At 35.3% G+C, this 25205-nt stretch overlaps 4 protein-coding genes across 4 annotated transcripts; 3 read left to right on the top strand and 1 right to left on the bottom strand.

Annotated features, from left to right (window-relative positions):
* On the top strand, positions 1-5288 carry LOC119608665 (tectonin beta-propeller repeat-containing protein). Its single transcript, XM_037963170.1, has 9 exons — positions 1-980; positions 1037-1465; positions 1521-2154; positions 2215-2998; positions 3059-3205; positions 3357-3470; positions 3537-4504; positions 4561-4883; positions 4943-5288. The coding sequence occupies exons 1-9, from the start codon at positions 327-329 to the stop codon at positions 4979-4981; spliced, it is 4092 nt and encodes a 1363-aa protein (XP_037819098.1). The 5' UTR covers positions 1-326; the 3' UTR covers positions 4982-5288.
* Positions 5289-5638: 350 nt separating this feature from the next.
* On the top strand, positions 5639-6999 carry LOC119608670 (programmed cell death protein 5). Its single transcript, XM_037963174.1, has 3 exons — positions 5639-5815; positions 6513-6636; positions 6711-6999. Exons 1-3 carry the CDS (start codon positions 5753-5755, stop codon positions 6932-6934), a joined length of 411 nt encoding a protein of 136 aa, XP_037819102.1. The 5' UTR covers positions 5639-5752; the 3' UTR covers positions 6935-6999.
* Positions 7000-7042: 43 nt separating this feature from the next.
* On the bottom strand, positions 7043-9021 carry LOC119608669 (protein disulfide-isomerase TMX3). Its single transcript, XM_037963173.1, has 3 exons — positions 8731-9021; positions 7783-8666; positions 7043-7722 (listed from the first exon to the last, which is right to left on the bottom strand). Exons 1-3 carry the CDS (start codon positions 8762-8764, stop codon positions 7336-7338), a joined length of 1305 nt encoding a protein of 434 aa, XP_037819101.1. The 5' UTR covers positions 8765-9021; the 3' UTR covers positions 7043-7335.
* A 324-nt stretch (positions 9022-9345) lies between these two features.
* LOC119608672 (U3 small nucleolar RNA-associated protein 4 homolog) lies at positions 9346-15678 on the top strand. The gene is made up of 4 exons (XM_037963177.1): positions 9346-9603; positions 9669-10551; positions 12560-13588; positions 15349-15678. Exons 1-4 carry the CDS (start codon positions 9461-9463, stop codon positions 15466-15468), a joined length of 2175 nt encoding a protein of 724 aa, XP_037819105.1. The 5' UTR covers positions 9346-9460; the 3' UTR covers positions 15469-15678.
* The last annotated feature ends 9527 nt before the right edge of the window (positions 15679-25205 follow it).

The following is a 25205-nucleotide window of genomic DNA, read 5'->3' as shown; positions in this document are numbered from 1 at the left end:
AACGCTTATTGTATCATATTGTAAGGATTTTTTCTGCTTGTCTTATAGATTTTTTCTTGTCTACTCATTGTTTAATATCCTTGCTGCGAAAATTTTGTAAAATTAAAATTCGAAAAATCCAATAAATAAAATGAAGGAAAATTGAAATAATTATGAGCAGTTCCATAAGCAAACGAAAATAGAAACGAATGTTTGTGGCTGAAAAGAAAGAAAACATTTTCAATTGGTACAAACAAACACCTTTCGACAAGCAGTGACTCAGTGAGACACTTAAGAAGGTGATACTATTGTTATTGTCAGTTGGTTAGTGGAGTGGGTGAAGAAAAATGCCAAGCAGTTTATTGTTTGCCACCAGTAGTGAAGGCAGAGTTTATACTTTGTCTACTAGTTCAGCAGCATGGCGGGAATTTCCCTACACGGGTTTAGAATTCAAGAAGATTTCTGCTGTCTCCAATTTTATGTGGGCCATTGGTGGTGACCGTCAGGTGTATGTTCATGTCCATGGTCTTGATGTTCCCATACGGGTTAAAGAAGAGGCGTACGAAAATGAAAGATGGCTGCCCATAGAGGGATTTTCGAAAAAGTTATTGCCTACCGACCGTTATAAGTTTTCTTCGTCTGATGGCCAGCAGGATAGGACAATAGAAAAGATACGTTTACCTTCGATGGCCTGGCAGTGGGATGGTGATTGGCATTTGGAGTTAGATTTGGACGGCCAACCTTTGGCCGAGGATGGTTGGATGTATGCTTTAGATTTCCCAGCCACCTATTCGGTGAAAAAGTCTTGGAATTCCTATGTGAGGCGTAGGAAGTGGGTGAGATTTCGCCGTTACAGTGCTTTGAATTGTTGGTGTGCAGTGGCTCCTTTGCACAAGGATCCCACACAAGAACCATTCATAGACGTAGCCGTAGGCGGAACAAATGTGCCAAATGCTTCCACGGGTACTCTAGTGGTGTGGGCAATAACAGCGCATGGCAGGGTTAGTTAAGTAAATGCAATAAATTAAAGATTTACTAAGTATTTTATGTTTTAAAGGCCATGTTCCGGGGTGGAGTGTCAAATTCTGCCCCTGAGGGTTTACGCTGGACCACTATTTCTACTCCGGTGGGCAGTGAATTGTCTCAGCTAAGTGTTGGTCCTACGGGCCTAGTTTGGGCGGTACTTTTCAACGGTCGTGTCATTGTAAGATCGGGAGTAACACGAGATAATTTATCAGGCAGTGCCTGGTTAGATGTCAAACCACCTATACATGCCAATGGCTCGGATTCAACAAATACTTTGAAAATTGTCCAGGTATCGGTGGGCACCAATGCCGTATGGTGTGTTTGCAATGACTGCAGTGTTTGGTTTAGGCGGGGTATTAATGGTGAAGCATCAGGGGTAAGTGAGGATGCTGCCATTGGTAGTGGTTGGGTGGAAATGATAGGCAACATATCTATGGTTTCGGTAGCCGCTAATGATCAGGTTAGTTTAATGAAATTCATAATATAAATAATTGAAAGTGAATCGTTTTCTTAAGGTGTTCGCTATTGGTTCCGCCGATCGTGCTCTCTACTATAGATCTGGGGTCACAGCTTCGGATCCTACTGGCAAAAAATGGCGTCAAATACAATTGCCCATGCAAATAAGTCGTACCTCTAGTTCCATGTCTATAGTATCACGTAAAAGTGGTAGCTCTTCCACGCCCGGCTCAAAACAACAAAGTTTTTCAAATCTCTACAGCAAGGAGAAAGAAAAGGGAGTGGTGGAGACATGTGCTCCCATAGAAAATGTAGTAGCTCCTAGTAATGGTGGCAGTAGCTCAAGTAATGGTGGTGCACATCCGCCACGTTTTAAATCTGAACTTTTCCGTTATTATACAGAATCACCACCCAACGTGGGCAGCTTAAATTTAAATGAACGTCATAAAAAACGTACCACTATTCTAAGAGAACCCACTCATGCCTCTAGTGCGCCAGCCACAGAGGTGGCAGAGGTATCGGGTAAATCATATGAGGCTCAATTGAAAAATCCCAGAGCTTGGTCTCCAGTACGTAGTGTAGGTTCTATGGTGGGTACCGAAGCACATCCTGAAAGTGATTCGGCAGTATTCGAGTCAGATTCTATACATCATGGCTCAGATGCTTTCCTAGGGGAAGATGATGATCATGCGGGTAAACGCAATTTTGGGAAATATATTTCTTACAAATAATAATATTCTTTTCCATCTAAAGGTTCTCAATTCTGGACTGAATGTGAGGTTATGTGGTCTTATATAGCTGCTGGCGCGGTAACTGTAGATCCAAACAACATACCCAACTGGTTTAACGAACAACTATCACCTGATGGCCGTCTCGATATTGATGCCAATTGGCGCAAAGATATTTTGGAAAAATTACAAGAACGTCAAGAGAAAATCAACAAAATACCCAATCTCTCCAAATATGAAAAGGCTATAGAACTTTCATCCTGGATCAAATCGGCCGAAGCCCGTTATCAACGACCAAATAGTTTAGAATTTGAAGATTGTCTCATAGAGTTAGAATGGGTTAGTGGCAATTCCGCATCTACGCCTACCACACAAAATCCCACAACACAAAAAGATTCAGATTCTGGTACATTCACGGTATTACATCCCGATGGTGTTACAACCAAAATACAATTTTCGCTCTCCGCCATAACGTGTGTACAGTGTTGCAGTGAACCAGCCTCACCACGTCTTGCCATACATGCTCCGTGTTTGCCCTCGAACTGCTCACCGGTACGCCTGCAGTTTGGCAGTGATGCCGAAATGGAAGATTGGCTGTCTCATCTCACCTCGGTTTGCTGTCAAATCAATGAGGTTATGGGTAGACCAGCAAATAATTCCATTTGGACTACTACCGATTTGGGAGATGTTTTTGTTTTTGATCCTTGTAATATGAAAGCACAACAATTGGATACAGTGGGTAATTGTTATAGGCAGGAAATGGATGTTAGTACCATGGAAACACCCTACTATAATACTCTGTACAATGGGTAAGGGGGAAATATTATGCTTGGAATTTAAGTTTGTTATGGAGTTGGTTTCTTTTTTAGTATGCCTCGCGGTTCAGAATTGGAAATAACTGGTTGTGTTTACGATGATGCCGATCAAATACGTTTCGATTTACAATGTCATCCCACTATTAAAATGGGTGTTAAGGTGGAGAAGTTTCGTGTGATTGCCATGCATATTAATCCAAGGTAAGATATTGATAACTGGTTTTCTTTAGAAAATTTTTATCAATATCGATAACTGTATTGTTATCGGCATCAATAACTGATTTTCTTTAGCTAATTGTTATCGATATCGATAAAATAGATAATGATAACCTTTCCCATATTAAATGTTTAGATTTAATGAAAAAACCATCGTTCTCAATACCATGGAAAATTCCGAATGGCAAGATGAAACCCGCTATGACAAAATGGTATTTGCTCCCGGTGAAAGATTTAACCTCAAAATCAAGTAAATCTTAATTAAAACAAAACTCCAGAAAAATATTATAAATATATAAATTTTTTTCTCCCACAGAGCTTTGGAAAACCACTATACCATCTTTGTAAATAATGTATATTTTGTAGACTATAAATATCGCGTAGATCCCGATTCCATTACATGTCTTTATGTCAGTGGTCGCGTGAAACTATTCAATGTAGTCTATCGTTGCCCCTCGGTTATAGTTAATCTACAGCAAATGTTTTGGCGACAAATTGGCGGCCATATTAAAAAGGTATTCACTTGTTCGGCGGGCATAGTATGGGGCATGACCTGTGACAATACAGCCTGGGTGTATAATAATGGTTGGGGTGGTAATTTCCTTAAGGGCTTAGAAGGCAGCACGGGTAAAATCAATAATATGGTGGATACACACAATTATTATGTCTACGAAAATCAACGCTGGAATCCCATTAGTGGTTTTACCACCAAAAGTCTGCCAACCGATCGTTTTATGTGGAGTGATGCTTCAGGACGACAGAAACGTAGCAAGGAACATACCAAACTTTTGTCTTCACACTATGAATGGATTTCGGATTGGGTTATAGACTACAATATACCGAATGGTTGTGATAAGGAGGGTTGGCAATATGCCATTGATTTTCCCACCGCGTATCATGCTCAAAAACGTATAACCGATTGTGTACGACGTCGTAGATGGATGAAAAAATGTCGTTTAGTAACCAGTGGTCCGTGGCAGGAGTTAAGTCATTCTAAAATACTCGATGCAGCTTTACAAGTATTACACTATAATAATAACGATGATAGTGCTTATGATGAGTCGGAGGAAATACCCATTAGTGCGTGGGCTATTGCCTCAAATGGTGATGTACTAATTAGACATGGTGTAACTTCCCTCAATCCCAAGGGTGACAACTGGGAACATATAGCCAGTGAACAGCCTTTAATTGGTATAGGAGTAACGCCCACGGGACAAGTATGGGTGGTGGGTAAAAATGGCACCATTTTCTATCGTTATGGTATAACACAACATAATCCTTTGGGTAAGTGTGAGGAAATATTTAAATGGAAAAGTTTTATTAAAATTTTAAATATAAAGGTGACGCCTGGCAAACTATTGAGGCCCCGGCGGGTGTTAAATTTAAGGCCATTTCTGTAGGCCAAGCAGGCATTTGGGCCTTGGACTGCAGCAATCGTTTGGCCGTACGCAAGGAGATAACAAAAACCTTTCCCGAAGGTTCACATTGGCAGTTTCTAACAAATATGCCAAATATAGCACCTCACACCGACACCCATATTGGTTTCAAATCTGTCTCGGTGGGCTCTGAAGTCTGGGCGGTGGCTTTGAATGGTGTGATCTGCAAACGTTGTGGTATTAGCAAAGATAATCCAGCTGGTTCGGGCTGGAATATAGGCATTCCCGTAAGTTGATCTCTGTTAAAGTTTTGTAGAAATGTTATTTATTTGGTTTTTATTTACAGGGTCAATGGCAGCATTTAAGTGTAGCTAGCTTTTCTTAAGGCCAAAGTGTATCTAGTTTTTTTATTATATTTATAATTTTTAAATTCCTTACCTGGCAATTTTTTGTTGAGTTTTTCTTTTTAGTAGTATTTGTTATTATTTAATTTTTATTTTGTTAATTATTAGTATTTATATTTAGACTGCTTAGCTTTCTAAGATCTTAAAGTTCTTATTATATAATTATTTATTTACATTTGCCATTATTATTACGTGTTCCATTCCATATTTGCTTCACTTTATCTCAAATTCATTAAAAATATACAACAAATTGAATATATTTATTAACTCCAAATAAAAAATTATGTTATTTAAACAAACACTTCCAAACTGTTTTAATAAATGCGAAATACTCGGTAATGAATTGATACAATCTAAGTTAAACATGGAAATGTTCATTTTATTATCCATTTTTACAACAAATCATTTCCAAATAGTCCTTTCTACTTACTAAAATGTTTCATTATTTTTTCATTTTTAATAAAAATATTTTGAAAAAAATATTTTAACGGTCACTAAAAATAAACATTCCTAAAAGTATAATACCTTTTATTTTCCCCGCTTTTGTAACAAGAAAAATCCCCACAAACATTCACATAAATTGATAACTTTCAACTTCACTAATGACAACTGTGACAAGCTAACAATTACCTGTGAATTGTTTATAACAGATTCAACACTGCGAAGTGGAAGAAGAAATTTTATAATAATTTTTTTGCAAAATAAATTTTGCCAGTTTTTTAATAAAAATTTACACAAAATAATCAAACGAAATGGCTGATAGTGATTTGGATGCAATTCGTGCCCAGCGTATGGCTCAAATGCAGTCACAATTTGTAAGTATTTCCAGGATGTTTGAATTTCTTAAGTCAACGACCGGTCAATAATTTGCGCTGCCTACAATTTGGTTTATTTTAATCTTGAAAGAGTCACACATGTTAGGGAAAATTATTGGCAGGGTAAAGGGAATGTTCAATTTCATTACTTTATATGGTCAAAATGATGGAGAAAATGAAAAATATTTAAAAATTGTTTGAAATATAGTATTTGGAAAAATCTATAATGAAAATGTGAGTCATAGTAGGTTGGTGGGGGGGGTCTTAATGTGTTTGGAGTTTGGTTGATTATTTAGAAAATCATTTGTAAAACGTTCTGAAGTCTTTAAAGTGGTTACCTGGAAAGAAGTCGTAGCGTAGAGTAAAGTAAGCGATAAAGTGTCAGCCATTATGTCAGGTCTATATTTGTGTCCATGTGCATTATAGAAGCGGCTTAACCCATGGCTTGATAGAATCTTACTTTAGACTATGCACAATACTATGTGTACACTAGGCTATTATCCTTTATATTCTATGGTACAGTCTAGTCGAATTCACATACTTGGTAATAGATCAAAATATAGACTTGACTATATTCAATTCACACTATAAACTAAATTATAGTTAACACTAAAGACTCGACAGATTAAGTAATAGTCCTAACTATTATAAAAAATCTCCAGAAATGACAATCTTAAATTTTTTCCCCAAAAAATAGGGTGGCGGCGGTGGTGGCAATGCAGCTGAGAAACAAAAAGCTCAGGAGGAACAAATGCGCCAGCAAGATGAAATGAAACACTCCATATTATCTCAGGTATTGGACCAACAAGCTAGAGCTAGATGTAAGTAAAATAATCATTTCCAAAACAATCAAACATTGAAAAATCAACCTCTATTTTACTGTCCATTATTCCAGTAAATACATTAAAAATTAGCAAACCCGAAAAGGCAGCCATGTTTGAAAATATGGTCATAAGAATGGCTCAATCTGGCCAACTCCGTGGTAAACTCGATGATGCTCAATTTGTAAATATTTTGGAGAGTATTAATGCTCAAATGCCACAAAGTAAAAGTACTGTTAAATATGATAGACGTCGTGCTGCCATCGACTCCGACGATGATGATGACTATGGCTGCTGATAAAATTGTAATTTTACTGTGTAAACTCTCTCACAAACAAGGAAAATGATTTTTAGCTTCCTTCATTCGTTTGTTTTTTTTTAGGAATGTTTAAAATGCAATGATGAGTTGTTTTTTTAAGGATTTTATTTCTATCTTTTTGCAAAACTTGATTTTTATCTTATTAACTAAAAAAAGAAAAGAAAAAATATAAAGAAAGTACAGAGAATGAGATTTTTTGTAAACTGAAACTGAAAATTGGAGATTTTTCTTTCCGCTGAGATCTTTTCAATGGAGAAGAGCAAAAATTGGACTAGAAATTTTGGCATTTACAAACCACTTAATCAATTTTTTTTAACTACTTTTACTAACAGGTCAGCTAATGTAGCTTTTCTTGATCTAGTATGTTTGGCTTTAAGTAATTATTCTTTCTTTTCATGATCATCTTCCTCATCCTCGGCTACCAAACAGTCACCACAGAATATGGAATATAGTATCAAGGATAGAAATCCTAAAGGTAAACCAAATATGACAGAAGTCAATACCGGATTACCACGCCACATTTCTATAAGAGCTTTTTTGCCTTCAAATAAAGCACGATTGAGGCGCACAAAATAGGTGTCACCGCCCAAAGCAATGGCACTTTCATTGTGTATAGCTTCCAGGAATATGTGTAAAGCTTGAGGAGTCATTTGCAAAGGGTCATCATCGGGTAGATAGTGCTGTTGGGTAGTGGAGTTAATAACTATTAAATGGGGTGTAGGCAGTTCATCCATGATAATGGAGTGCGTTATGCTGGGATCACCAATCTGTAGGATAAGGGTAAAAATAAATAAAAAGAAAAAATTTGTAGTTTGAAGTAAACTTACCCAGCCGAACTGAAATTTATCATGATAACGATCACGATGTTTACGTATAACATTTTCCACCATATCACGAAACTCCAGTTCATGAGTAGCCACCTGGCTAAGTTTATCTTCTGACACCACAGCCACCACTAAATATTTATTAGTTTTTAATAGCTGATTTATGTTAAACCTAGTTATTTTGGGAAAAGCTATGAAACGTTCTTGGTTCACCCACTGATGAATGGTTTCGTTAACAGTTAAGGGGTCCATTTCATGAGCCACATGAGCATGTGGATAGAAATGATGTTGCTCTTCTTTGTAGACTATAACCGCTGGAAGTTTTTCGAATTCAAAGTGTTGCGCCGCCACATCTTCCGAAGTGGCATAAAAGAAACCATGTTCCTGATAATTTTCAGCGGCAGCATAAAATGTATCCCATACCACACCCTCCTGCGAACCCACAAACATAAAGAATATGGTATGTGAACCTTTAAGCATGTCCACACTTTCAGTGCGTGTTACTAACTGTACAGGTGGGCCACTCATACGCAGGGCATAATCTACCAACTCATCTTTACTGCGATCACCACTATAGGTGTATTCCATGTTGCCCTTAATAAACATTATAGTGGGATAGGAACGTACTTTAAATTCACGAGCGGCGGCGGGATACTTTGTGCAATCTAAGCGACCCACTCTAACATTGGTGGCATGCAGGGCCTGAGCCACTAGAGCAAAAACCGGTTCGGTACGTTTGCAGTAGCCACACCAGGGAGCATAGAACATTACTAACCATTGACCCTCATGACGCACATCTATAAAGCGATCGGAGAGCTCAAATACCCTAGAAGCAGCAGCATCTCCCCAAGGCAACATAGAGGGTGTGGCCAAAAGTAACCAAATTACTGCGAATATTTGCAAAATTTTACTTTCAAAATGATATTCGATTTTTTATGGATATCTACTTACATTTAATAAATTTTTGAAAACTTGAATAATCCATTTTGTGTCTGGAGTATTTTAGTAATTGTTTACTAATGTGTAAAGGAGTCTTGCAATTTTCTGCTTTACAATTGTTTCATGTTTTATTTGTCAGCAACTTATTAATAATTTAATTTTGTAACAGGATTAATAAATCCTTGATATTTTTATTAATTGAATTAGTGTTCTTTGGTAAAATTTTAGGGAAAAGTGTATATTTTCTTTCTCTGCTTCTTTCTCCAAAAATTTTATGAATGAATTGTAAAACAAAAAAGATAAATATATATTAAGGGTTGCAGCAATGAATACAATTGCAACCGCCGGCGACAAACAAAGTCGACTTTTTTCTTTTAATATACCAGCTTTTTTGCAATAAAATAATATGACTTCAATAACAAAAAAATTTTACAAATTATCACAAATTGTTTTTGTATTTCAATAGAATTTTAATTTCTTTTTGTGAAAACACTATTCTCTTAAAAAAATCGAACTATAAGTCGAACAATCGACTCTTTGAGTAAAAGTTTTTACTGTGAACATTATATATACAAAAGCTATTTGCTGTGAAATTCATCAAAAATGGTTTGTTTTTGTTTATATTCTGCTTTATACATTATTTCTTCAACTATCAACACGTGTGTTGTAAATTTTGCCACAAATTTTTAATAAAATTAAAATATAAAGAACTAATTTTTATTATAAACTATTAAAAAATATAATGAAAATGAAAAAATCTAAACAATCTGTGGATAAACCCGCGGGTCGCACACAAATACATAATGTGCGTTTTTACAATTTATCTCCGCGTTCCATACAAACCATGGCGTTTAATAAAATATGGAAAAAATTAGCCTTGTCCAGGTAAGCTACATAAAAAATTATGATTTTATGCATACAAGTTATCATTTTGTTAATGTTTTCTAAAGAAATGATGGTTCCATTGAGATATGGGATATGGCCAATGCTCCCTGCCTTGAACGCACTATCACCAAAACTCCCGGCAATTCGGTTGAGGGTTTAGCCTGGTGTGCCGACAGGTTATTCAGTGCTGGTCTTAGTGGTGAGTTAGTGGAATGGAATTTACAAACCTTAAAGCCTCGTTACAAGCAACATGTCACGGGTAATGCCATTTGGTGTTTGGATGTAAATCGTGCCGGCACAGAAATTGCCATAGGCACTGAGGAGGGTTATATCAATATCTTTGATATATCCGACAACCAATTCCAATATAAAAATCTGTTTGATAAACAGGAAGGCAGAGTACTCTGCTGTCGCTTTGATGCTACAGGAGACTACCTTGTTACCGGCTCTATGGGTGCCATACGCATTTGGAATAAACGTACGGGCCATGCTATAAACAAAATGACCCTCACCGCCAAACAAAACAAAGCAAATCCCCAAGAAACCATAATCTGGTCTATACAAGTACTTGCGGATTTCACTATTATATCGGGTGATTCGCGTGGTTACATTTCCATTTGGGATGGTAAAAATGCTACACAAATTGAATCGCATCAGGCTATGAAGGCAGATGTTTTGACTGTTGCTGTCGATGAGGAAGAAAATAAATTGTTTTGTGCCGGCATAGAGCCCACCATCAGGATTTATTCTAAGACACGTATTCAACGTGATGACATGGTCTACAATAGATGGGTGAAATTTTTACAACGTCGTGTTCATGATCACGATGTTAAGGCTTTGTTGTGCGTGCAGGATAATATTTATTCGGGTGGTATTGATGGCTATTTGGGTGTATCGTCGGCCAGTAAGACTCAATCGAAAATTGTTAAATATGGACCATTTCTGCAGGTGAGTGTCGATATTTTCATTAATTTTCATTGTCATTAAGCGCTTTATAATTTATATTGGTTAAAGCTAAAAGCACTTCGCAAAAGTTAGTTATTTTATCTGAGAAAAAAATAATTTTTAACTAAGAGACATCATTATCACGAGAATTATTACTGAAGGAGATACAATTTAAAATCATGAGAGTTAAACAATAGAATCATCAACAAAATTTGATAAACCATTAAAAACTAAATTTTATATCTTGCAGAAAAAAAAACAAGTGCTTCGGTGTCTCTAGATCTTTATCTAATTCAGTTCTAGTTATTTACTAGTTCAGTTCAGATCTATTGCAATTCAAGTTCAGTTCTAGTTGAGTTCTAGTTGAGTTCTAGTTCAGTTCTAGTTCAGTTCTAGTTCAGTTCTAGTTCAGTTCTAGTTCAGTTCTAGTTCAGTTCTAGTTCAGTTCTAGTTCAGTTCTAGTTCAGTTCTAGTTCAGTTCTAGTTCAGTTCTAGTTCAGTTCTAGTTCAGTTCTAGTTCAGTTCTAGTTCAGTTCTAGTTCAGTTCTAGTTCAGTTCTAGTTCAGTTCTAGTTCAGTTCTAGTTCAGTTCTAGTTCAGTTCTAGTTCAGTTCTAGTTCAGTTCTAGTTCAGTTCTAGTTCAGTTCTAGTTCAGTTCTAGTTCAGTTCTAGTTCAGTTCTAGTTCAGTTCTAGTTCAGTTCTAGTTCAGTTCTAGTTCAGTTCTAGTTCAGTTCTAGTTCAGTTCTAGTTCAGTTCCAGTTCAGTTCTAGTTCAGTTCTAGTTCAGTTCTAGTTCAGTTCAAGTTCAGTTCTAGTTCAGTTCTAGTTCTAGTTTAGTTCAGTTCTAGTTCAGTTCTAGTTCAGTTCTAGTTCAGTTCTAGTTCAGTTCTAGTTCAGTTCTAGTTCAGTTCTAGCTCAGTTCTAGTTCAGTTCTAGTTCAGTTCTAGTTCTAGTTCAGTTCTAATTCAGTTTTAGTTCAGTTCTAGTTCGGTTCTAGTTCAGTTCTAGTTCGGTTCTAGTTCAGTTCTAGTTCAGTTCTAGTTCAGTTCTAGTTCAGTTCTAGTTCAGTTCTAGTTCAGTTCTAGTTCAGTTCTAGTTCAGTTCTAGTTCAGTTCTAGTTCATTTCTAGTTCAGTTCTAGTTCAGTTCTAGTTCAGTTCTAGTTCAGTTCTAGTTCAGTTCTAGTTCAGTTCAGTTCTAGTTCAGTTCTAGTTCAGTTCTAGTCCAGTTCTAGTTCAGTTCTAGTTCAGTTCTAGTTCAGTTCTAGTTCAGTTCTAGTTCAGTTCTAGTTCAGTTCTAGTTCAGTTCTAGTTCAGTTCTAGTTCAGTTCTAGTTCAGTTCTAGTTCAGTTCTAGTACAGTTCTAGTTCAGTTCTAGTTCAGTTCTAGTTCAGTTCTAGTTCAGTTCTAGTTCAGTTCTAGTTCAGTTCTAGTTCAGTTCTAGTTCAGTTCTAGTTCAGTTCTAGTTCAGTTCTAGTTCAGTTCAGTTCTAGTTTAGTTCTTGTTCAATTTTAGTTCAGTTCTACTTCATTTCTATATTAATTAACTTCGAGTTCTAGTTTGATAATAAAGTTTACATGGTCAGTCCTGCGATTTATATTAATGTTGGGTGCATAGATATATTTAACGACAAAACAATTTCTTTTCTCCATTTTTTTTTTCGTAAATCTTATAAATCACACATTATTGTCCTTTATTAATTTTCGACAAGTTGTAATAAAAATTCTTTATTTATGATATAAATTCTAGGGGTAAAATAAAACTGATAAGCTTTATACTAACAATGTTTTTCGGTTAAGATTTGCAAATTATTTCTGTTACTTAAATCATATTTTAATTTTAATCATTATTAATCCTTTCATCCCGTAAACTTTATAAGTTATTGTTTGTTTTGTGCTTTAAATCTCAAACCTTTGAAATGGCTTTAAAACATCCATCATTATAACATTTTCCAATTCCACTCAAAAAAAAAAAAAAAAAAAAAAAAGTATTCAATATAAACATTTTATCTTAGCAACCTTGTGCCACTGTCGCTCCTGAAAAACGACTGTTACTGCTACGTTATACCAACTATTTGGAAATCTGGCGTATGGGCTCCTCTTTAGGACAACAAGAGTTAATGTATGGCAATCAAGAAAATGAAAATAAAACAAAAACAAAATTTCTTTCGCTTGATACAGTACCCGAAAAATTGCTTGAACTTAAAAGTAAAAATGCAGAGGCCATCGTTTGTGCAGCTTTGTCACCAAACGGACGTTGGTTGTGTTATTCAACACAGAAGGAAATACGTTTATTTCAATTTATACCGGGCACATCCACACAGGCCACACAATTAATACGTGTTAAAGATTTACCTGAACAATTTGCACCAGCATCACATGTCACTTTTATAGCTGATTCTATGCGTTTGATAATGGTTAATCGTGAAACTAAACAGATTTTGATATTTTCCATAATCATGCCCACAGATACTGACTTAAATTACAGTTCCTGTCCGCCTTTGGATTTTGTAGAATGCATTGATACCAGTAAACATATTAAGGACAGCATTAAATTATTTTCTGTTTCACTATGTGGTTCCTATATAGTAGCAGCCAGTGCCGATCGCACTATTGCCGTTTGGTCTGTTTACCAGGGAAAACACTTTAAACATCTACTCAATCTGCCACGTTATACAGCTGCCACTACAGCTTTAGCCATACATGCAGAACAACCCCGTATTGTGGCCGCCTTTGGTGATGGCAAAATATTTGAATATGACATGGAAGAAATGTGTTTCACCTGCTCGGCTTATGATCGTTTTGTCTCGAATTCCGAAGACTTTTGTATTACCAATATAGTTTTAGATGCACGCAATCCGAATATATTTGTCATGCAAAACGATGCCAAAATGTATGTGTTGGAAAAGTGTCGGCAACAGGATAAACTGGATGAGGCTTTAATGGAAAATTCAAATAAAAAATCTTTGAAAAAATCAAAAATTGAAAAATCCGATGATATACAAGTGGATGATTTGAAATTAAAAATGGAAAAGACATTTGAGGTAATTTTTAATAAATATTAATTTTATAGATTTTTTTTGAGAGAAATCTTTAATATTTTTTGTAGATTTTGTATAGAAATGGTTTGAAAGAGAGAGAAATTTTTAAACGATTTTCTAGAGAAATATTTACGGAAAATCTTTTAAAGATTTCTATTTTCCAAGGAAATTTCTCAAGGAAATTTTCCAAGATTTCTTTAAAAAATATCAAAGATTTCTTGAGGAAATTATTCGAAATTTCTTTAAGAAATTTTTTAAGATTTATTTGGGAAATCGAAAAGATTTCTTTAGGAGATCATGGAAAAGATATTTCTCTAGTGAATCTCATTAGATTTCTCTGGAAGTCTTAACAGATTTCTCTTGGCAATCTCGTCAGATTTCACTTGATAATCTTACCAGATTTCTCCCGGAAATTTCATCAGATTTCTCTTAGACATCTCATCAGATTTTTCTTTTGAATCTCTTTAGTTTTCTGTTACAAATCTCTTCAGATTTCTCTTGGAAATCGCATCAGATTTCTCTTGAAAATCTCCTTAGATTTCTTTTGAACATCTCTTCAGATTTCTTTTGAAAATCTTTTCAGATTTTTCTTGGATATATCTTTAGATTCATCTTGGGAATATCTTTAGATTTTTCCTGGAGATCTGCTGGAAATCTCATCTGATTTCTCTTTGAAATCTCATAGGATTTTATTTGGAAATCTCTTCAGATTTCTCTCGGGAATCTCTTCTCTTAAAAATCTCATAAAATTTATCTTGGGAGTCTATTCAGATGTCTGTTGGAAATCTATTCAGATTCTTCCTGGACATCTCTTCAGCTTTCTCTTGGAAATCTTTTCAGATTTCTATTTTCCAAGGAAATTTCTCAAGGAAATTTTACAAGATTTCTTTAAAAAACATCAAAGATTTCTTGAGGAAATTATTCGAAATTTCTTTAAGAAATTTTTTAAGATTTTTTTGGGAACTCGAGAGATTTCTTTAGGAGATCATGGAAAAGACATTTCTCTTGTGAATCTCATCAGATTTCTCTGCAAGTCTTAACAGATTTCTCTTGGCAATCTCGTCAGATTTCACTTGATAATCTTACCAGATTTCTCCCGGAAATTTCATCAGATTTCTCTTAGACATCTCATCAGATTTTTCTTTTGAATCTCTTTAGTTTTCTGTTAGAAATCTCTTCATATTTCTCTTGGGAATCGCATCAGATTTCTCTTGAAAATCTCTTTAGATTTCTTTGGAACATCTCTCCAGATTTCTTTTGAAAATCTTTTCAGATTTCTCTTGAATATATCTTTAGATTCATCTTGGGAATATCTTTAGATTTTTCCTGGAGATCTCTTCAGATTTCTGCTGGAAATCTCTTCTGATTTCTGTTGGAAATCTCATCTGATTTCTCTTTGAAATCTCATAGGATTTTATTTGGAAATCTCTTCAGATTTCTCTAGGGAATCTATTCACAGTTCTCTTAAAAATCTCATAAAATTTATCTTGGGAGATGTCTGTTGGAAATCTATTCAGATTCTTCTTGGACATCTCTTCAGATTTCTCTTGGAAGCCTTTTAAAATTTCTCTTGGGAATCTTATCAGATTTCTCCTGGAAATGTAATCTGATTTCTCTTGGAAATCTTTTCAGTTTCTCTTCAAATTTCTTCAGAAAATATTAAGATATTTCTCTTGCACAACTTGACAGATTTCTTTTAAAATTTGTAAGATTTGTTTTAAGAAATTTTAAATTAATTTAAATTATTTATTCTTTTCCTTTAGCATTTAATAAGTTTATGCTGGTTAACTCCCGATGAACTAGTGGCGGTCAGTGTGAATCCCTTAACATTATTAGATCAATTACCAAATCCATTTAAGGAAAAACTATTTAGAACTATGTAAAGCTAAACAATACACTGTAGTTTTATTATTAATAGAATTATATAAATATTTTGTTTTATAGAAATAAATAATTCTAAGACCAATAAAGAAATTTTATTGTTAATATTTGTTTGGTTTTAATCTAAGCTTAAGGAAAAGCTTAATAAAACTTTTCCTTTAAGAAATTAGAATAAAAAAAAATATTTTGGATCTTTTTTTTACAAAAAACCGTATTTTCATGCAAATGTGTTTCATTTCATTTTATATGTCTTTCTTGTCTATAAATAAAATCTGACAACACATTCGTCAAGAAACTAGAACGTTTTATTGTTGCTTCGACGACTACGACGTTGTTGTGGTTGTGTTCTTGCGGTTGGGGGTAAATGTATTTGTTGTTGTTGCAATGAATTTAAATTCACATTTGTTTGTTGATTTCTTTTCAATTCATTCTAAAAGTAATTTTTATTTATTTTTTGTTTAATTTTATTGCATTTGAACAGCGTCAAGCTGTCTACTCGCATGATACTCTTTCTGGTACGTAATGCCAACATAATATAATACAGATGAATCTATTCACAATACTATGTGTTTATTTAAATCTATTTTAGTTGCTATTTGATTTTGTTCTACTATATGGTTTCTTTTTTTTCTGTATTTTAGCAAATAGTAAAATATTTAAAAGATTTTTAAAATTAAATTGAAAAATAAAGAAGTACATGCATTTCAAGAGAACGGTTAGGTCAAACCATTGACTAAAAGGAGGGCCAAAAACTTATGCGTTATCTTATCAGACTTCTATTTAGATTTCAATAGGAAAACTTAACACATTTCAATCGTAAATCTTATCAGATTTCTATTAGAAATATTTTCACTATCTTAATGTTAATTATCCTAAATTATTCTAATAAGGACAATAATCTGTGATAATTGCAAATTGTTCCCTTTTATATACAACATTATTCGTAAAAATTTTGTACCCAACATTGAATATAACAAATCACTGTGTCTGGACATTGAAAATATGTTTTTGTTCGTTTGTTTATTTTTATTTTTTTTTTTGTAAATTTTTGTTTAGGTTTAGTGTTGCTTAAGCTCAACAACAATTGTCTGTTTCCGTTTTAGTACTATATAAAAAACAACACTAAATACATATAAATTCAAATGCAAATACAAATATGCCATTCAAATTTGGCAAAACAGCATTCGAGGGCAAAAAAGGAATACAAATTAAAAAAAGCAAATGAAAAACATGCAAATTTTTTTGCCCAATCATAGTCTGAAAGTTAACATTTATGCTCATCCCTTACCAATATGTTACACTACCTCCTTTCCCACCCATCTAAGTTCTCTGTACCTTTTATAAAAAGTATATTTTTCAAAACACCTACACATAGTAGTAATGCCTGCAAGGATTTTAATGCTACTGCTAAAATTTATGCTTCACAAAAAACAAAAAGAAACAAAAAATACCAACTCTCATACACAATACAGTCAACCATCCAGCCAACAACTACAAAAAATCACAAGGCGAAAATAAAAAACAAAGTCATCCCATAACAGGATACAGTTGGTGGGAAATTTGTTTAAAGGTATTTGGACAGGATATTTGGAGAACTGAACAGACTGAACTAGAACTGAACAGACTGAAGAGACTGAACTAAACTGACCTAGAACTGAACTAGAACTGAACTAGAACTGAAAACTAGAACTGAACTAGAACTGAACTAGAACTGAACTAGAACTGAACTAGAACTGAACTAGAACTGACAGAACTGAACGAGAACTAACTAGAACTGAACTAGAACTGAACTAGAACTGAACTAGAACTGAACTAGAACTGAACTAGAAACTGAACTAAACTGAACTAGAACGACTAGAACTGAACTAGAACTGAACTAGACGACTGAACTAGAACTGAATAACTAGAACTGAACTAGAACTGAACTGAACTGAACTAGAACTGAAACGATAACTGAACTAGAAATGAACTAGAAACGACTAGAACTGAACTAGAACTGAACTAGAACTGAACTAAACTGACTAGAACTGAACTATAACTGAACTAGAACTGACCGAGAACTGAACTAGAACTGAACTCGACTGAACAGAACTGAACTAGAACTGAACTAGAACTGAACTCGAACTGACTAGTAACTGAACTAGATCTGAACTAGAACTAGAACTGAACTAGAACTGAACTAGAACTGAACTAGAACTGAACTAGAACTGAACTAGAACTGAACTAGAACTGAACTAGAACTGAACTAGAACTGAACTAGAACTGAACTAGAACTGAACTAGAACTGAACTAGAACTGAACTAGAACTGAACTAGAACTGAACTAGAACTGAACTAGAACTGAACTAGAACTGAACTAGAACTGAACTAGAACTGAACTAGAACTGAACTAGAACTGAACTAGAACTGAACTAGAACTGAACTAGAACTGAACTAGAACTGAACTAGAACTGAACTAGAACTGAACTAGAACTGAACTAGAACTGAACTAGAACTGAACTAGAACTGAACTAGAACTGAACTAGAACTGAACTAGAACTGAACTAGAACTGAACTAGAACTGAACTAGAACTGAACTAGAACTGAACTAGAACTGAACTAGAACTGAACTAGAACTGAACTAGAACTGAACTAGAACTGAACTAGAACTGAACTAGAACTGAACTAGAACTGAACTAGAACTGAACTAGAACTGAACTAGAACTGAACTAGAACTGAACTAGAACTGAACTAGAACTGAACTAGAACTGAACTAGAACTGAACTAGAACTGAACTAGAACTGAACTAGAACTGAACTAGAACTGAACTAGAACTGAATTAGAACTGAACTAGAACTGAACCAGAACTGAACTAGAACTAGAACTGAACTAGAACTAGAACTGAACTAGAACAAACTAGAACTAGAAACTGAACTAGAACTAGAACTGAACTAGAACTGAACTAGAACTGAACTAGGACTGAACTAGAACTGAACTAGAACTGAACTAGAACTGAACTAGAACTGAACTAGAACTGAACTAGAACTGAACTAGAACTGAACTAGAACTGAACTAGAACTGAACTAGAACTGAACTAGAACTGAACTAGAACTGAACTAGAACTGAATTAGAACTGAACTAGAACTGAACTAGAACTGAACTAGAACTGAACTAGAACTGAACTAGAACTGAACTAGAACTGAACTAGAACTGAACTAGAACTGAAGTAGAACTGAACTAGAACTGAACTAGACTGAACTAGAACTGAACTAGAACTGAACTAGAACTAAACAAAACTGAACAAGAACTGAACTAGAACTGAACTAGAACTGAACTAGAACTGAACTAGAACTGAACTAGAACTGAACTAGAACTGAACTAGAACTGAACTAGATCTGAACTAGAACTGAACTAGAACTGAACTAGAACTGAACTAGAACTGAACTAGAACTGAACTAGAACTGAACTAGAACTAGAACTGAACTAGAATTGAACTAGAACTGAACTAGAACTGAACTAGAACTGAACTAGAACTGAACTAGAACTGAACTAGAACTGAACTAGAACTGAACTAGAACTGAACTAGAACTGAACTAGAACTGAACTAGAACTGAACTAGAACTGAACTAGAACTGAACTAGAACTGAACTAGAACTGAACTAGAACTGAACTAGAACTGAACTAGAACTGAACTAGAACTTAACTAGAGAACTGAACTAGAACTGAACTAGAACTGAACTAGAACTGAACTAGAACTGAACTAGAACTGAACTAGAACTGAACTAGAACTGAACTAGAACTGAACTAGAACTGAACTAGAACTGACTAGAACTGAACTAGAACTGAACTAGAACTGAACTAGAATTGAACTGGAACTGGACTAGAACTGAACAAGAACTGAACTAGAACTGAACTAGAACTGAACTAGAACTGACTAGAACTGAACTAGAACTGAACTAGAACTAGAACTGAACTAGAACTGAACTAGAACTGAACTAGAACTGAACTATAAATGTACTTGTATTGAATTATATGAAGATCCCCCTTCAACAAAATATCCTGAAGTATAAGTTCAACTCGTATTTGAAATATGTTGTAGCTGCCATAGTAGTTATTGTTGTTGCCGTTCTTTTTTGTTATTGTTGTCAGCATTGTTGCAACATAACATACATACTACAATGCAAGCACACAGGAACTCTCTCACATAATCACATACAGATATTTAACTCCAAACATTTATATTCATTCAACCAACCACCCATACATACGGAAAGACGGACAGACAGGCGAAAAAAAAAACATACTTCTACTTTCGACATTTGTTTTTTCGTGGTATGCACTTGTCTAGACTTTGGCTAGACAGTGTTAAACCAAATATCAGACTACTTCTCGACGAGAACGAGTACGACGAGTATGCTTAACTATAACAACAGCAAAAACAACAACAACAACCCAACTCATTTGTACAGACAACAATAGATGGCAGTTGTTGTTGTCGTTATTTTTTGGAGTTGCTAAAGTTGTTGTTGTTATTATTGTTAATATTTCTTATTGTTACTGTTTGAATTATCTTCTAACATCCTCCTTTAAGAAATGTCTACAAAAGAAACATTGTTTTTGGAGTATATAGATAGAAGAAGTATTTTGTATTTTATTTATTGTTCTGAATATAACAGGAATATTTTAAAACTTGTTAATATTTTAATGTATGAAGATTTAGCTAATTAGTGATTTATTAGTATGGATTTTAAGGGAATTTGTTTTATCATCCAGCGTAAGTACTTATTGGTATACAAGTCCATTGATTAACTGGAGCATCATCTCAATAATAGGGTGTTTATCACTGTTCCACCGTTATTATCATAGAATGAATTTCTCTATAATTAGGCACCATCTACGGACAGATCGACACTAATTTGTTGAAGATTACCTTAGATTAGGAGGATGTATAGTCCACTATCGGGGCTGTTGTGCGCTCCTTTTCATGAAAAAAAATGTTTATTTTTCAATGTTCAGAAACTAAGTTTACTGGACGCATTTCCTAAAAATCTCCAATCAGTGTTAGTTAGGAATATTATTTCCGGAATAACATCACTTCCAAGATACTTGGATCTAACTTCTACGATTTCCTGACAGTTTCAAAGAAAGTGCTACAGAGTTTCGCTGTCCTCTCCACATGCTCTACATTTGTCGGAATCCTCACGGCCAATTTTGTATAGATGTGCTTGTAATCCTGTGTGTCCACTCAGAATACGTACTATCATACTACGTCTTGTTCTCATCAGGGTCACTCCATAGGATCTTTGTAGTTCAACCCACCGTTTCATTATTCCAAGAAGCCTTATGGGATTCTCTCACCCATATTTTTAATTCAGATTTTGTTGCGTCGAATGGTTTTGCGTTTGTCAGGTTAACTACCTCGAGATCCCTTCCTTTTAAAGATATTACATTCACCCTTTTGTTGCCGAATACTCCCGATTGGCCTGGTACCCATATGATGTAAACCTTACCTCTAGGAGAGTATTCAGTTCAAGCGACATATTTATTGTAATCCAATTTACATATTCCGTTATTGCTCGGACTTTTGCCTGGAAGCTTGTGTTATGATTAGGTAAACTGTGGTATAATTCTGCTTCTTCAATATAGAACCCCAGGCCCACTTTGTCCTACTGGTATTTGCTCTAGTTTTCCCCTTGACCAAGACATTCTATCTGGGATCAGCTTTTAAAAGTTTCCGGCATATTCTATGTCTGGTATGCAATCAGGCACGTCCGATGATTGTGTATAACCTTCCAATATGTAGATTATCTAGTGGATTGTATAATTCAATACAGGAAGAAATCGTTCTCACAACACAGAATTTTACCCATTACTTGCTATGTAAGAAGATTTAAATCGAATGGTCAAAAAAGCTACTCCATTTGTCTTCCCTCCTACATATTATTATGCTAGTTCCAAGACAACGTACTGCATGAGTAGGGGTCATCAATTGTGTGATCGTACAGAATTGTTATGAGGATATGCTAATCCTTATATTCTTCATTCGCAAACACACCTTGCTACTCGAGGCGTGGGTTAGTAAAGCATCGGCAAGTCACTAATGACATGTAATTTCATCTGTAAATCATATGTAGCTTCGTCAACGCAATTTCAATAACGAACTGATTGTCTTTAGGACCAGATTATCCATTATAATCCATCCCTTAAGTATTCTTAGGACATCCTTTTTAAGCGATATAAGCTGTTAGAATTTTCCCTGTCTGCGACCTGAAATGGCTTTTTAGATTCGAACAAACTCCGATTTAACCCAACGACTGAAGTGGCAACTTCAGTTTGGTCTCTGAGTCTATTTCTTTAGTGTAGTGATATGATAATGCCAAATTCGGTTCTATGGATATGACTTGATTTTATGGAAATCTAGTGAATATCTTTTTGTTTAGAAAGTAGAAGTTTAAGATGACTGATAGAACTTGTTCCCTATTTTTCCTATAAATCAAAACCGTAATTAAAGAAACTACTGATGTTTGAAAACCATGTGAGAAAATTTCAAAATCCCTCCTGTCCTTTATTAATATCCTGTTGATTTTATTTACACTGAAATTTAAATCTCTTTTTGAAATCAAAGTCTTAACAAATAAATTCAAGATGCAGACGAAAAACTGCACAAATTTCGTCTTTGTTTAGGTAAATAAGTCCTATTTGAAAATATTTCGTCTTCTTTATAATCCTTTCCTGTTTTGAAATGCACTTCTCCATTGCACATCTCACATATAGGGACTATATGCGCACATGTGCATTTGTTAGTTGGGCAATGTACTACAACAGTATATTAAGATAAATCTTTACTTCACATTCATTTATCCTTGAAAGTTGTTTACAAAATGCATCCCATTCATTGCACTTTATGTGCACACAACAATGCACACACTAATGCAACAATAAAATGCACTTTTTTATTAACCCCCATCAACAACAATAACGTCGTCGTCGTTGCCGTCGACGTTGTCATTATTACGGATACCCTGCCTGCCAGCCAGCTAGCCTGCATGCACCACAGAGAAGTCGAGTTGAGTCTATTGAACTTCATTTCATATATTTCAAGGATTTTTGAAAGACGTTCATTTGTTCAGTTAGTCGGTCCTTCCTCTTCTCCTCCCCCTCGTGTCAAGACAATGTTGTGGTGTGTTTGTTGATTTTCATTATTTCTTTATATGGAGTGTTCGAAAACAATCTATGAAATTTGAGACGTTCATAACAACAGCAACAACTGCAATAATTCGAAACGTATTAAATTGTTAACAAAATTTCAAGTAAATTGTGTTAATAAGAGGGTCGGTCGCTTTTTGCATTCTTTAAACGTGCTTGCATTCTTTATACGGGTGCGAGGGTACTTCAGAAAGTTACAATGGATCTCTTAAAGCAGTACCTATACATTTTCAGAAACCAAAAGTTAGTTTAACAAGAGCTAGTAAGAATATGTTAACAATCTATTGGGCTTTGCTTCGAAAGATTTACAATAACTTTTCAGACCACCTTCCTATCAATGAATGCATTTAAGTCCATGTGCACATATGCACTGGAGCATTTCTATATATTTGTACTGGTAGCATATCCTTGCTTCACCTGGATTGAATATTCTTTCCTTTCTACTTCAACAGGTAATTTATATTTGTGTTAGGAATAATGTGTTTGCATGTGTTCATTGAATTATGTCCTTTGTCATTGAAAAAGGACAAATAAAGAGAGTACAACCAAACCCCTTTTTTACAAGTAACCATAAATTATTACTAATATAAAGTAACTATTGTAAACTTTTGAACTCTAATAATATGTTTGTAGAAATTTACAAGATAAGTTTAGGGTCAAAAAGGTCAACATATTGATTTTTTATATATAAATCAAAATAAAGTTAACCTATTGATGTGTAAATATCTCTAGGAGCATCAAACTAAAAATAATTGAAAATTTGTGATGATCTAAATTTTGAATAAAAATACGATCTATGAAGGACAATCCTATAACTTAGTATGCAATCGGTGATCTCTCATATTTCACACCAAAAAACGATTTTGATATGATAAACCTAAAATCGACTGTAGATTTTTCAATATCGCTCTAATTGAGGATATAGTGCAAATCTGTGATCACTTATATTTCCCACGTTAGATCGGCTCTAGATCATGTGATCTCTGTGATCTTGTGATATTGGAAACGCGAAATAGATTCTTAATTATCGCTCTGTGATCACTTAAATTTACTATGGAAAATCGAGTTTTATATGTAAAACAATAATTCGGCTGTAGGTCCTAATATACCGCTTAAATCAAGAAATATGTATGTATGTGTTTATACCCTACACCACTTTAGTGGGGATGATATTATGCGTTTGTTCTGATGTTTGTAACACCCAAAAATATTGGTCCTACACCTCAGAATCACTTTCGATGTTTAATAAGCTTTGTCCGTCTGTCTGTCCATCTGTCCCCCCCGGAGCATCTTTCCATGATGAAACCATGATATTGCAATCCCGGGATAAAGAGGTGCTGCCAGTACCTCTAGTCTGCCGGGACTATAAACTGGTGATGTCACTTCACTCCTCGGTTAGTCCTTGGTATGATTTCGAATGGGGTCTAACCAGAGAACCACATAATCTGGTACTACGGGTGGCCAGTAGTCAGGTGGTGGTCCTACACCTCAGAATCACTTTCGATGTTGATAAAGCTATGTCCGTCCGTCTGTCTGTCCATCTGTCCCCCCCCCCCGGGGCATCTTTCCATGATGAAACCATGATATTGCAATCCCGGAATAAAGAGGTGCTACCAGTACCTCTAGTCTGCCGGGACTATAAACTGGTGATGTCACTTCACTCCTCGGCTAGGTCTTGGTATGATTTGACATGGGGTCTAACCAGAGAACCACAATCTGGTACTACGGGTGGCCAGTTGTCTGCAGCTGGTCAGTTGGTTGAGGTTCCTTCGGGATCCACGTAGTGGCTGTGGTTTAAACCCAAATTCGCGGGGAGAGTAAGTGGCGGTTAAAGGACTGATGTATGGTAAAGTCAATATTTCGGGATAAGTTCGGCACTGTTGCCGAAACAACAGATACCCCACAGAGGACTGATTGTGGGCCTAAGCGTTTGGAAATGAGTTGGTTTTAATTGTATATGGTACGGGATGAATGTGGGATATGCGCACCTCATCCACCCGTTTACCTAGAATAAGTGTTTCGTATGTTTTTCTCTTATGAATGTGTCGGATGAATGAGAAGTGTGCTGGGTTGAATGATGATGGATGAAATGATACCATTGATTTTTTCATCCTTGTCCAGATATGTGTCAGAATTACCACAGTGTGTCATTGTAAGTAAGAACAAAGTCTCGGCTTATTTGATGGATTGGTACTTTGGTCTACCGGTTACGTCTCTAGGTGCTGTTGCCAACTCAACAGAGGCCATCCCATCTGTGTGGTTGTAAACGGAAGTGATGTTTTACATCTCGGAAGTTAAGCAACGGGGCAGCAATGGTCAGAGTTTGGATAGCTCTAGTAATTGAGCAAAGTGCTTGTACATGGACCGGCTTAGCCATATACAAAAATTGCCACCTGATTTTTTCATTGAAGATTGAAGGGGCGATGGTAGACCGTTCTCAAGTCTACTCAGTGGATTAAAAAGACCACCGTAAGATAGTCCAAGACGCCAGGTACTTACGTAAAGCACTTCGACATTCTTGTCTGTCCATCTGTGTGTCCGTGTAAACCTTGTGC

The sequence above is a fragment of the Lucilia sericata genome, unplaced genomic scaffold, assembly GCF_015586225.1.
Source record: "Lucilia sericata isolate MDLA Ls3-8-SP2 unplaced genomic scaffold, ASM1558622v1 Contig000867F_arrow, whole genome shotgun sequence".
Classification (NCBI taxonomy): domain Eukaryota; kingdom Metazoa; phylum Arthropoda; class Insecta; order Diptera; family Calliphoridae; genus Lucilia; species Lucilia sericata.
The sequence above is the reverse complement of the archived record's forward strand: the minus strand, read 5'-3'. Positions and strand labels throughout refer to the sequence as shown.

Coding starts and splice junctions, on each gene's coding strand:
- LOC119608665 (XM_037963170.1), top strand. CDS start 327: ATGCCAAGCAGTTTATTGTTTGCCACCAGTAGTGAAGGCAGAGTTTAT. Junction 2,999..3,058: donor TATAATACTCTGTACAATGG/GTAAGGGGGAAA, acceptor TTTCTTTTTTAG/TATGCCTCGCGGTTCAGAAT. Junction 3,471..3,536: donor AGATTTAACCTCAAAATCAA/GTAAATCTTAAT, acceptor TTTCTCCCACAG/AGCTTTGGAAAACCACTATA.
- LOC119608670 (XM_037963174.1), top strand. CDS start 5,753: ATGGCTGATAGTGATTTGGATGCAATTCGTGCCCAGCGTATGGCTCAA. Junction 5,816..6,512: donor CTCAAATGCAGTCACAATTT/GTAAGTATTTCC, acceptor CCCAAAAAATAG/GGTGGCGGCGGTGGTGGCAA. Junction 6,637..6,710: donor CCAACAAGCTAGAGCTAGAT/GTAAGTAAAATA, acceptor CCATTATTCCAG/TAAATACATTAAAAATTAGC.
- LOC119608669 (XM_037963173.1), bottom strand. CDS start 8,764: ATGGATTATTCAAGTTTTCAAAAATTTATTAAAT. Junction 8,667..8,730: donor TTTTCAAAAATTTATTAAAT/GTAAGTAGATAT, acceptor AAATATTCGCAG/TAATTTGGTTACTTTTGGCC. Junction 7,723..7,782: donor ATAAATTTCAGTTCGGCTGG/GTAAGTTTACTT, acceptor CTTATCCTACAG/ATTGGTGATCCCAGCATAAC.
- LOC119608672 (XM_037963177.1), top strand. CDS start 9,461: ATGAAAATGAAAAAATCTAAACAATCTGTGGATAAACCCGCGGGTCGC. Junction 10,552..12,559: donor AATATGGACCATTTCTGCAG/GTGAGTGTCGAT, acceptor ATTTTATCTTAG/CAACCTTGTGCCACTGTCGC. Junction 13,589..15,348: donor AAATGGAAAAGACATTTGAG/GTAATTTTTAAT, acceptor CTTTTCCTTTAG/CATTTAATAAGTTTATGCTG.